Genomic DNA, 13,859 nt, shown 5'->3' with positions numbered 1-13,859 from the left:
ACATGGTATGAGTTCAATCCTTTCAAATTTGCAGAGACTTTAATTTTTGGCCCAGCATGTGGACTAATACTATATGACAATGAGAAATCTACTTTAAAATCATTTTTTTCAACACTTGTTAGTAAAGGCATGCTGTGTGCAAGTCCCTTTTGCTCTGTGTTAGGACAATGTTTTTTTTTTTTTGTTTTTTGTTTTTTTTTAGTTACAAATGAACGATTCATTTAGTGAATATTTTTGAGGACTTCTAATTATCATGTCCTTGTCTGTTGTAGCTGCTATGGTAAAAAGTGAAAGAAAAAAAAAAAAAGAGAGAGACAGGCATGGCCCCTAACACTTTGAATGTTTTCTTTAAGGGCAAATAATGAAGATGAAAATAAAAGTGACAATGCTGCTAAATACATGATGCATTTGCTGATCTGCTAATTCCAGATATGATATCTGGACAAGGGATGACAAGGGAGATATGTATCAGGAGCAGTGCACTAGAAAGCCTTTGCTAATCCCCAAATCATTCTATGCCAATGCATTATTTTGTAATCTGGGAGTTTATTTTATACATGCAATAAAAATATAAAGCAGGGGCAGGCTGTGACCATTGTTACAGTGGTTAAGATGCTGCTTGGGATGCTTGCATTCTATATATGACTGTGTGAGTTTGAGTACTAGTTCTGTTTCGAATTCCAGCTTTCTGCTACCATTCACCCTGGGAGGTAGCAGATGATGGCTCAATTAATTGGATGTGTGCCATCCAACTCAGAGATCCTGATTGATTTCTACGCTCCTGGATTTGGCTTGACACAACCCTGGCTGCTGCAGGCATTTGGAGAATAAACCAGTAATAAGTGGGAGATTTATCTCTGTCTCTCTACTTTTTAGTAAAAGGCCATAAACATAATAAATAAAATTTAGAAAACAAAATATAAACTTCACAGAAATGCTTCCAAGGAACTGATCATATGGTGAAAATAAGACAAGCTTTATAACCTGAAAAACAAGATACTGCATCAAGGATAGTGCAGACAGAGTTGATCTAAGTAACATCTCCTTATATAGGGAGGCCTGGTACAGTATCAGCTGTAGACTTTAATATTCCCTGTGATAACAAGTCAGATTGGAAGGAAGGCCTATAATCCTTCCTAGAAACACTGAAAAACTGGAATTTGCCTTCTTTTCTTCTTGCACACTCTCAGCTGATGTTCTTTTATTATTTCACTAAGAAGAAAAAGTTAAGACTTGTGATTGATGTTGTTCAGTGGACATATGCATTAGTGTCTGTTCACTCTGAATATGCCATAGAAGCCAAAGTAAAGGACTATGCTAACAATAGTGGAGAAGGAAGGCATAACTCTAGAAGGACAAAGAACATGGGAGGTGACACAAACAGCAAATGTAAAATGGTAACTATCCTAGCCAACCTGAAAAAGCTGAATATGGAGTGCCCAAGGGACAGTTAAAAAAGGAACTCCCTTGACACCACAGATACACACAACATTCTGCAATTGGTAGCACCAAAACTAGAAAATGAGGCTAAAGATAATGGAGTATTTATGAAAGCATGATTAAGGAGTTCTTAGGCCCTTAGCTCTCTAAGCGACTACGTCTAGGTTATTGAAAGCTCATCATCTGGAGAAGATTACAGAAGAATCTGCTGATTTGAAACAATGCAGTATATGTAATAATGGTGACATCATATTGAGAATGGGGGTCAAGTAAAAATTTTTGTTCTGAAAAGAATAACAACATTTGGTGGCTCAGGCAACAAAAATTCAGTCTGTTATAATTTGGTAAGATAAAAAATCCAAAATGGGTCAGTGGCAAGTGCCACATCAAGGTGGCAAGTGTTGGTAGAGGTCCCTTGCTAGGGGATAATCTTTGTTCTTGCTTTCTTCAGGTCCTAGCAGCCACTGCAATTCCTTGGCTGATCTCTTCCCTCCACTTTCAAAGCTGGTGGAATTGCTGCTCTCTGTAGTCACATCTTCCTCTCTCATCTCTCCCTCTAGTAGTAACAAATTGCATCCACTCAGGCAACCAAGGGAAATCTTCCTATCCCCATGATTGCTACCTTAATCACATCTGCTAAATTCCTTTTGCTGTGTGAGGCTATACTTTTTAGGGATTAGAATGTGAACATGTTTGGGGCCTTGGTTCTACTGTGTAACACTTCCTTATGGTTCCTAGAATGCTGCCCTTAGGAGTACTTGTTTCACTCATGGACCCACTGGTATGCACAAAATCTGGCATTGGGAGAGGTTCTGATGGAGGAGCCTGGGCAACTCCTCTGGCAGAACACAGACCCGGCAGGTAAGTGCAAGAAACATGATAGGAAACAACCCAGAACAGGCCATGGAAAGTTACCCAGTGGCATACATTTGGCATGGGTTGGGGGAAGACCAGGCTGAATCAGTTCTCGTCATCCACTGGCAAATCCAAGCACCAGAACAGTGTGGGTCGAGCCGGGTTCGGTCGCAACAAAAACCAGTGCACAATATGGAATGCCAGGGTGAGGTTGCCTGTACCGGATGTGACCGCAGCGCCCAATCAGCACACGTGAGAACCAGGAAGGGAGGAGTGGAGCTGGCATGGGAATAAGGGGTGGTTCCCTTGCTGGACAGCTACTCCCACTGGAGAGCCTGAGCTGGGATGGGGGTAGACCAGACTGGGCAGGGCTACAACACCTGTGCGCCTCATGCAGCCCAGATCAGGGAAAAGCCAGGCTGGGCTGATTATTCCTACTGGTGCAAACAAAATCAGAGTGGGTGAGGGTTGTTTGGGCTTAGCCACAGCATCAGCTGGCAGAAACTGGCACTGGGGACTAATTCTGTCAAGTCAAACCACAGAACTACCTGGAGAGAACATAATCTAGAAGTGGGAGAGGCCTGAGAGTGAAATAGTGGGCTCCTCCCTCTTGGTTTACCACTCCCATGGGAGGGCAAGAAAACTAGGACAGGGGATGGGGGGCTAGACAGATACCCAACAGCATCTGTGTGGACTGCATAGTGGAGCTGGTTAGATGGAACAAAGCTTTAGTACCCATTGACATGCATGAGAGCCGAATGGGATGTGGGACAGACTGGACTACTGAAACACATACTGGCAAACCAAAGTAGGGGACTGGCCTGGTGGGGGTTATTGTGGGTTGCTCCAACTAGGCTGCAGCTCCCACTGGTTTATGTGAGGGCCGAGTATGTGCTGGGCAGAACCAGGCTGGACTGCAAACACCCATTGGTTCCAGTGGAATACAGGGATGGAAACAGAACCAACCCAGCAATTGCAACCACCAGCTGATTAGGGCGATGGACTATGCTGGGCCCTGTACTTGCTAGTACATACAAGTATCTGGTCTGGGAACACCTCAGAGAAAGTTTCTTTGGAGATCTCCCCAATCAAAATGCTGGATTTAGAACCCTAACCAAGAAAAGACAGAAGACAGAATAGGTCAATCAACCATCTCAGCTATATGTTGGCAGCGAAATACGGGGCAAATGGAGACTCTATGATGGACTATGTCAATCAGTGGATTCTTCAAAGACCTCATCGTGCTTGGAGTGGCAAGAATGGCAGTGATTCCTAACTGTTGAACTATCAAAACCATTTGAGCAAGAACCTCGGGGCATGCCCTACATCTGGGACCTGGGGAGGTTGGGAAATTGGGTGGGCCTTCTCCCTTAATACCCCCCCTTTAAACACGAAGGAAACAATATGGGAATAATAGTCTTACCAACTTTCCTATAGCCCTTGAATCTTTTTACCCTAATTAACTATGTAAAGATTGTCAAAAATATAATAAAAAAATAAATAAATTTAAAAAAATAAAAAAGGAGTATTTGTTTCATATTATTCTTACACACCCAAGGGTTGACTTGAAATGTAGGGTATTGCCTACAAGTAGTCACTCTCCATACACCCTGTATCATCAATTTCCTTGCCCACAGAACAATTTCCATTGAAATTCACTGCAAATCTGACCTAAGGCGTTGTTTGTGTCGGTTATTTCCCCTTAGTTTCTCCAGACTTCATTACCTCTTGCATTCAGCTTAATGATACTTTACTATCATTCCAGAAAAAGCTCTTACCATGCTCATTAGTAGACACCCGAGAACCCAATTCAATGGTCAGTTCTTATTTCAGGAAACTCAGAAGCTTTTGAAAGGTTTACTTTATCTATCTTGAAAAACTGCTTCCTGTTTCTCTTCTCATCTTTGCGTTACTTTAAGTTTGCTGGCTTTTTAAGGCTCATTGTAGGATTGTTCTCTTTATTCTAATCTGTGAGCAGTGATGTTCTCTAGGACTCAATATCCTGTCAATATAAAGCATATAAGCCAATGACGGACAACATATGTTGTCATAAATCTCTCCTCTAAACTACCAACTGCAGTGCTTCAGATGGAATGCTAATATTTCAAATTAAATATATTCACAAGCTAACCTATACTTTTCTGTCAAACTGCTTCTATTATTCCCAAATCAACAAATCACATCATTATCCTTACCACTGCTCAGGCCATCAAAGCTAACTACCATCTTTGATGCTTCTGTTTTTCCCCACTCCATGATCACCTTAGCAGTAAATCTTTCGGCCTATTGTGAATGAGGTTTTTCCGCCCTGTGGTGGACTCATGTGTAGCCCTTCCCTGAGACAGTACACAAAAGACATAATTTCCACCACTTCCTCAGGTCTTTTCCTTCCTTGGAACTCCCTCCTGCCACTATGGCACAAGGTCTCTACTTTCTTCTCTTAAACTTCCTCGGATCTTTCCTGCCTTGGAGCCCCCTCCTGTCTCTACAGCAGGAATCTTCTTTCTCCCTTTCCTACATAAATTTTGCTTGACAAACTAGAGTTGTCAACATGAAAATTCTTCTTTCATGTCAGAAAAGAAACTAGATTGCTGTGGTGTTTTGTGTCAAATTTTCTGCAACAATATCTCAAACGTTTACCATGTGTTAGAGCATCCAACAGGACTTTTTGCAATGGCATTAGTCAAATGGGATATCTTGTCATTTCTTTAACAAACCAGAATGACTTCATCTTAAGACACCCACTGCCTCTGGAATTTTCACTTTATTCAAATTGCTATCCAAATCTTTTCTAAACCATCCTCTTCAAAATAGTACCCCCATCACTCCTAATTTTATTTTTCTTCTTTGTTATTTCCATAGCAAAGACATTCTGTTACACAGTAATTTTTATGTTTATCTTTCTTTTATCTGCTTAATTTAAGTTTGTTGAGGAGAAAAACCTTATTTGCTCATTGTTTAATCTCTTTTGCATAGAATGGTGTATGATACACAGAAGGCAAAAATTCATCAATAGTTTTAAAATCCACAAATTATTGTATTCAGTTAAGTCATGAAGATGCCCTCTAATTTGGAGGCTTTAAAAAAGCAAACAGATAAGTCATTTCATTAACTCTAACAAAGTCTTACTCTGAACACTTGTATTTTGGAAAGTAAACTGTCTGGGAGATCTGTTTCACATATTTAGAAATGGCCTCACATAACCCATGCACACCTGGGTATGCACCAGCCTGCCTTGACTGCTGTATCAAAAAATACCACAGAACAAACAACGCCAAAAACAAGCACCTATTTTTTTTCCAATCCTGGAGACAATTAATCTAAATCAAGATGTTGGACGGTTGATTTCTTCTGAGCCCTGCTTCCTTGATGTGTGAGTGAGTGAGTGTGTGTGTGTGTCTGTCTGTGATTTCTCCCTGTGTCTTCACATGGTAGTAATATATTCTCTTAAAACAATTCATTCTGTACTGATAATGCTAAGAGGCTTGAATGAGATGAGAATAAGAGACACCACAACTCATTTCTTTTTAACTTTACAAACTTTGTTGGTCAATGCATTTTCAAAATCATAAGAAGATATAGGAGACAGGATTTTTAAAAGTTATCTGTAATATTTATCATTTTATCAATTCAAAATGCATAATGACAGAGAGGAGAGAAAGTAGGATATACTCCCCTAACTCCTACAACATCAAGGGCTATGTCAAGCTGAAGCGTAGAGCCAAAACCCCATCCTGGTTTCCCAGATGGGTAGCTGGAACCAAAGTGCTGGAAGTTTGACTGAAAAGCAAAGGAGCTGAGACCACCATCTAGCGCCTTGACATGGGACTCAGACATCTCAAGCAATGCTTGACTCACTGTGCCACTATATCTATCCCTTTTTTTTTTAACGAAAAAAGAAGCAAAGGCTCTGCGTTAGCAACCTTTTAAGTAGAAGAGTCCCTAGGCAAAAGGGCATTGGAGAATAGGAAAGACTGTCCCGGTTTCCAGAATCTGGTCATTTACTTGAATTGGTGATGACAAGTTCTGTTGTCTAACTCTCTTCCCCCATCCCTTCCAGCGACTTTGAAACATTGAGGAAGTCACAAATTATGAATATATACTAAGTTAACAAATAAAGCAAATCTCAATAATGTTGAATACTAATCAATGCACATAAACAGGGTGTGCTTTGGAAACTGACTTCAACCTAATAATGAACTCAATGGGTAGCTGTCTGTGATTTTGAAATGGAGCTTATTAAATCTCTTACAATGATAAAACAAATTACGTAATTTTTAAAAATGTGAATCCTTATTTAATTTTCAAAAAAACTGTTTGAAATGCAAAGACAGAGACAGAGAGATCTTCCGTGTCCTGATTGACTAGCCAAATGCCTACAACAGTTGGGGTTGGGCCAAGCTGAAAGCAGGAGCCAGAAACTCAATCAGAGCTCCCATGGGGGCACAGGGTCTCCTCACTTGCTCCTTCACATGAAGGCATGAGTAGAAAGCTGGAATGGAGAATGGAGACAGTGCTTGAATCGAAGCTTTCTAATGATGTATGTTAGCATCCCAAGCAGAGGCTTAATGGTTTGTGCCAATTGCTTGCCCTCATATTTATATAACCACATAGCTGACTTCACGGTGTTTTGCTTCTTCTTGTATATTCTAATAATTGGGTATCAATATTTTAATTTTTGCTCACTTAGTCTCTGACAGCTATTACTTTATCCAAGTTTCATAGATCATTTGTGAATACATCGTTTTGACAAACTCAAATCTTGTATTGCCTTTGATGCTAATACTCCACGTATAATTATAAAAGACACTGTATATGTGCTCTCTCATGAATTCCTCATTATCCCCTATTTCTTTTCAGATATGTGCTCTGTTTTATATTTAAATGTACAGCTACTATTCATAGGTATTTTCAAATGCTAGTTGCCAAGGTAATACCAGACTGCAAATTGGACTTTTTCAATGGATTGACATCTATTATGATACAATCCTCAGCTATGTCAACCGTACTGAAAAAAAAAGAAAACTGACAACACAATCAAAAGTCTCCTAATTTGTTAACAGTAATGGCCAGCATACAGTAGATGGGCCAGGATGCTGTAACTGCATTACCAAGAAATCTCCACTGAGTACATGGCAGGTCAAAGTACACTTGCATCTCAAATGCTTCAAAGATAAAAAAAAAAAAAAGAAGCAAGAGTTTTTATCATGAAAATCAGTGCAGTTGATGAGAAACTGTTTATTTTTATTTTTAAAAAGTCTATGTTCTGCTATGCTCATTCCCCAAATCCCTCCATTGTCACACACCTGATTTTCCTAGTTTGCGTGCCTCCTCCACAGCGCAGGGATCTCAGCTCATTGTTGATTTTGCATGGAGACCAGTGTTCCACAACCCAGGAATATTGACTGCACTCACTGTAACATGGGACTGCCTCATGCACCTGTCAAGAATGAAAAAGGAAAAAAAATAATATGAAACTATCGACATTATCGAAAAATAGCCTACGTTTTAGTAATACCTGCTGAACATAAATTGTGAACCTATACTCTTGCCCAAACAGCCAAATTACATCAGAATAAAGCAAGATATATTTGGCTTCTTCAAATTTATTGACTTGCTTAAAGAAGCTTACAGGGGAAATCAACTAAAATACAAAGGTATGCCTTCACAGAAGAGAACAAAGAACAGTCATTTCCTAGCGCTGAGAATAGAATTCCATTATCATTTCATTTCCTCAAAGAGCTCACACAGCCTCTATTAGGTGGTCTAGCTCTCAATTATATGCTATACTGTATTCTCAGATGTACTTTAATATGTCAATCGAAACAAATACATATGAGGAAAATTTACTCTTGAATATAAGGGTTTCTTAGAATAAGCAAGGAAAGTAGTATTATTTGCACAGGAAATTTCTTTTTATGCTCCCAAATGATCAATGCTAACAGGCAATCACTTAGCCTCCTGGGCATTGTGGCTTCATATGAATTTAGCTATTTGTAAGATACAATCAGAGCTTAGCTCACACACACACACACACACACACACACACATACACACACACACAGAATAAAACACTGTTAGCCACAGTTAGTAGCTCTTCATAATTACTGACTATGAATATTTACAGTTCTACAAAAAAAAGAAGTGAGTATAGTAAAATTATTGTTAGGTTACTTCCTTTGCATTTGCTTATGGAGATTTTTTTTCCCCTTAAACTGCTTCTCAAAGGACAGTCAATTGAGTTTGTCTGCTTCTTTGGGGCTGCATTAAACAGGCATTGCTCCTCTATACAGAGCATAGCAGTTTCTCCAGGGAATTAAAAGAAAACCACTTCAGTGTACCACAGAACACTAAGAAGGCTCCGGGACAGGGATGTTGATGAAGGGTGGTTCAGCTTATTCTCAGTATAGTGAATTACTGCTTTTCCTCTTAAATCCGAGTTTTTAAAGTACCAGTCCTTTCCTCTTTGTGCCTTTCTAATTCCATGAAATTCTAAATGATGACTAGAGAGTGTAACCCAAACACAACCATTCTTGTACATTTCTATGAAATGTTAGGCAAAGCACTATGGGATGGGATCATCAGAAAACAAGATTGGAGCACTGTCAGCATGCTGGCTGGCGATCAAAGGAGAAAAGGGGATTTGCAAGACTGCTTCTAGGCCATCAGAAATGGTATTTAACCATGGGAGCTATTTTGCTTTCTCACACAGAGCTCACGAGGAGAGGAGAGGAAGAATCACAAAGAGTGTGTGATGGCAAAATCAAAAGAAGGGAAAATAGAAGTAGAAATGGATGTGAGGAAAGTCAGGGATTAAGTAATAGAAGAATCACACTTCATGCGGTGAATGCTGACAAGATGGAAAGAAAAGGTCAGAGGGGGACCCTACATTAGAATAAGGTGGCAATAACTTGTAACTGAGAACAATCTACCAAAAAAAAATCCTCACAGAATACTTACAGATAGGAGAACAAGCTATAAAACACAGCAGGCACTGGTCTTCTGGTGAAGAGGTACCATGAAACTGAGGGTCTGGCTGATCCACAGCTGCCATGAAAACTAGGATTCCACTGAAGCATTTTGGGTTTCATATGAGATGCAAGAAGGCATCCCTTTAAAACAAAGTTTATTGTGCTGAGGTAAGCAGCTAGTTCAGGGTCCCAAGCTTGGAAACCATCCACCACATAGGTGTTCCCTCCTGCCCACCTGTGATGCTCACCTATCATCACCTGTAACCTCAGAGAGGGCGGTATTGCATTGTTGTTTAACCACTCCCCTCACAAGCCCCTATAAAGGCCCATGATAAGCAGGGGCTCACTCTCTTGGTCATGTGCCTCCATTGCTCTGGCACTCTGACACTTGGTCTTCCCAGTACCTGCTTGCTCTCTGGTTTCCCAGGGACAGACTCTAAGGACAGATAACCCCTGAGCATGGTCTCTGTGTCTGGATTCCTCACTCTTGACTCACTGCTTTGGCGGGACAGTGAAGACAGCAATGCTAAGATGCATGTATTTCTAATGTGTGTATTTCAAGAGTTCCAGGAGAGATGAGGCCTATCAATAATGGAATGCAGACAGAGAACTCAAGGAAAGGTGAATGTCTGTAGCTTTGTAATTGTGTCCAGGTTATTCATTGCATGTCTCGTAGGTTAACTTACATTGTTGGGGAAGCTGGGACATAGGTCTTCAGCTTAATTGATGGACTTCAGGGTAATGTCCATTTATTTCTCTTGGGGTTACAACTGACTGGATTGCCGTATGGATTGGTGATTTGCTATTTTTGGTGTGCCCTCTATCACCAAGTTTCATTAATAAAACTCCTTAATAAACTTTAGATATGTCTGACATGATCTCATTCTCACCCCATAACAATGTAAAAATATAATTAATTTTCTCCCACATTTCAAGCATGAATTGATGAACAAACAGAGGGGATATCTTATTGGACCAGACCAGGAGTTTGTTTTTGCTTTGTTTTGGTTTTTGATTTTTTTAAAAAAGTTTCAACACCAAGCAAAGGATACAATTCTATACTCTTTCCCAATGCAAAGCCCCAAATTCAGATTGAAAATGAAAAATCATTTTCAATTTAGATGGAAATATTTGAACACCTGATCACACAGTGGTCACTGCCTTTATTCTTCACTTTCCAGTGATTTGCACATGCTGCATACAGGGACAGGCTACCGAAAGTTGGAGGCTGGGGAGGTCTGCATAAGAAGAGGCGGAGCCACACTCCTGAAGAACAGTGTAGAAAATGGGACCACTTTGTGGGGAAGAAAACATGTTCAACATACTCATCACTGTGAGTCTTCCTAAGTTCTTATCCTCTCGCTACTTTAGCTCTTTCTCTCAGCCTTAAACCTAATAAACTCACCTTAGATTTTATACTTTAAATGATACTGGAAGATACGCTCAGAGAAGCAATATTGGTGCTTTCCACACTGAGATATAACTCCAGTCCTAATCAAAGTCAGACATGCACCATGAGGGTTTGATTAAGCATCTGCCAGAAAAGAACTTGAAAGAGTCTTGGGCAAGGAGGGACTCTGCTTGCACGAAGTCTACATTTCCCAAGATAGAGATGAGGCTGTTGATAAATATTTGTTGAACTGAAACTGACTTTTGTAGTGGTGCTGAGGTTGCTAAATGTCTCTCCGATAATTCTCTAGAGAAAAGATGCCCACTCAATGGATCAAGCAAGTATTTTACAAAATAAAAAGGACAATATAAAAGAAAGAAAATGAAAACACTTTCTTTCTATTATTGAGCTTTGGTAGAGAATTGCAAACAAAACAAACATAGAAAGTTCTTGTTGATGATTTTGTAGAAAGGCAAGTCTATTCTCTAAGAACTGTGAGAACCATCTCCTCAAAGCCCTGGGCTATCAGGCCAGGAATTTTATTGAGAGTCTCAAAAATATCCACAAAAGGCAAAAACACAGCAGTGTATTCAGGGATAAAAATTAACTACCCAGGTGCCCAATTCCTTCTCCTGTCAGTCTTTTATAGTCCAGCTATTTCATATTGCTGTTTGTCTGGTACTTACTGTATTATTATAGCTTTATAATGGAAATGTGTTACGGCATAGACTTTATCAGAAAATCATATGAAAGTGCTCTGAAGGAGAGAAATGAGCCATGGGAAAATTAAATGAAAACCACTTCTAAATGGCACAAATTAAGAAGAAAATTATAGCATTTAATAGGGCCATGGATACTAAAAAATGCCATGGAAAAACCTAAATCCTCTGAGAGAGGTAACATTTCATTTTCCTGGTAATGAATCCTATTTATTACTCTTTCATTGGAGAACTGTATTTTTATAATTTTGCCCATTTCAGAGTCATACTGCAAACTAATGCATTGAGTCTGTCTTTTAACATTTTTGTTAAATAAGTCTCACCATTCAGGGTAATTGATCATTTCATTAAGTACTGCTCTCTGATAGCTTTCTCCAGCTGCAGACTGACTTTCAAGGCATAAGCTCGGACATACACTCTTAGTGGAAGTCAGTGGCTATCATCATTGCTTATCAAATCCCCAGGGCTCTAGGGCTATGATCAAATAAAGGCATGACCATGAGAAAACAAAATCAAAGAAAACTCACAGCATCTGATTTTCAGTATCAACCAACACTTGCCTCAGTGAAAGTGCCAGGCAAGGGACAAGAGACAAGATTTCAGGCATAGGCCCTCCATGTTGAGCATTGTCATCACTCAGTAAACCTTGCGAAGCAATTCAAAACCCATCCTGGCATCAGAGGCAAGGTTCGTCCCATTGGGACGAGGGAAGAAACTGTCTCCACAAGCAGTAAGATCAACAAAGCACTGTGATTCTCCTCCTCTGAACAAGAGTTCTTAGCCTACATTGAAGTAATTTGGCTCTGACAGCCCAGCATACTCATCCCTCAATTGAATCAACTTCCATTCTATCAAGCCTTGCTCCATGTCTATGCATCATCTCATTCTTAATCCATGGCTTATTTTCCCCCCAGAGAATTTTCCAGGACTAAACTATGACTCAATTTACCAAATTCTGTCCCATTGTGTTCTTTCTTTTTTCTAAAGATTTATTTATTTATTTTTATTGGAAAGCCGGATGTACAGAGAGGAGGAGAGACAGAGAGGAAGATCTTTCATCTGATGTTCACTCCCCAAGTGGCCACAACGGCTAGAGCTGAGCCAATCCAAACTCAGGAGACAGCAGCTCTTCCGGGTCTCCCATGCAGGTGCAGGGTCCCCAGGCTTTGGGCCATCCTCAACTGCTTTCCCAGGCCTCAAGCAGGAAGCTGGATGCAAAGTGGGGCTGCCAGGATCATAATTCATGCTCATATGGGATCCTGGAGTGTGCAAGGCGAGGACTTCAACTATTATGCTATCGTACTGAGCCCATTATGTTCCTTAACCAGTGACCCAAGTATGCTTTTTGTATTTCTGACTGATGTGGTCAAGTGGAAAGTATTACACTTACACAAAGCACTTTTGTGTTATATATCATGCATTTGTAACTGTCCATGGGCCTGTAATATGTGCAATGTTCAATCTCACTCCAAGCTCAACCATGTTCAAATGCTGTACAACTGCTGACTAACAGTCTGGGCAGTGACAGCACCATAATGACGCCATGTAGAACACTGTGGCTCATAAAAGACCCTGTCTTAAATATGGCTTCTCACAACCATTTGAGTTAGAGAACACTGGTACAATCTTTGCTTATGGGAAAAAAGTAACTGAAATTCATGGTTGCTACTGGCTGAGCTGGGGTTCAAATGGAGATTATTTAAGAATCCTACTGTGGTGATGCATGGGCTCTTCTTGTTGAGCTTGATCAAACACATTACCATCTTGCTTCAAGAGTGAGGATAATGCTAACAGAGCCAGCTCACCATATCTGCATGTTATGCATTCACAGTTCAATTAACTGTGGATCAGAAATATTGTTAAAGCATATGTACCTGCCCTGAACATGCATAGACTTTTCCTGTCATTCTTCCAAGGACAGCATGGTATGGCAAGACGGTAAATCACATACATATTTTGTCAGGTATTGTAAGTAATCCAGAGATGATTTAAAATATACAAAGAGTACATGTGGATCATACTTAAATATTATGACATTTTATAAGAGGGATTTTTGTTTCTGCAGATTTTGATATGCCCAGAATCTCTTGGCACCAATCCCTTTTCATCAATCAAGGAAGACTGCAGTCCTAAATTCCATAAAAAAGGAAAACCGGCAACAGAATTCTCAATGTTGTCCATCAGTTTAATGATGCCCATCTCTTCATGCAGGAGGAAATGTGGCATGAGCCATTTGTCCTTTGTCTTTCAGTACAAAGTTTTCTTCAGTGTTTCAAAAAGCCAAAGTATATCTCAGACAAATTGCAGTGTGCAGCAATTTCAGTCTGCCTTTGGATGCTTGCAGTTCTTTGTGTGATCTTTAAATGGGTGTCCAGGATAACTACCCTGTTTGTTATTTCACGCTGGGATCACTCAAGAGGGCAGACTATGGAGCCAGGTTTTCCTGGGGCCCTTTGGACCACGGTAACTGTCAACGTGAGTTCA

General features: G+C 40.1%; 1 protein-coding gene across 3 annotated transcripts in view; it reads right to left on the bottom strand.

Moving 5' to 3' along the window:
• THSD7B (thrombospondin type 1 domain containing 7B) overlaps positions 1-13,859 on the bottom strand; it is a 777,161-nt gene that overhangs the window by 93,072 nt on the left and 670,230 nt on the right. For all 3 annotated transcript variants that reach the window (XM_058664450.1, XM_058664449.1, XM_058664451.1), the window contains exon 15: positions 7,602-7,735. In XM_058664450.1, coding sequence (XP_058520433.1) covers positions 7,602-7,735 — 134 coding nt within the window. The remainder of the gene's footprint in view (positions 1-7,601; positions 7,736-13,859) is intronic.

Source organism: Ochotona princeps, chromosome 5, assembly GCF_030435755.1.
Source record: "Ochotona princeps isolate mOchPri1 chromosome 5, mOchPri1.hap1, whole genome shotgun sequence".
Taxonomy (NCBI): domain Eukaryota; kingdom Metazoa; phylum Chordata; class Mammalia; order Lagomorpha; family Ochotonidae; genus Ochotona; species Ochotona princeps.
The sequence above is the reverse complement of the archived record's forward strand: the minus strand, read 5'-3'. Positions and strand labels throughout refer to the sequence as shown.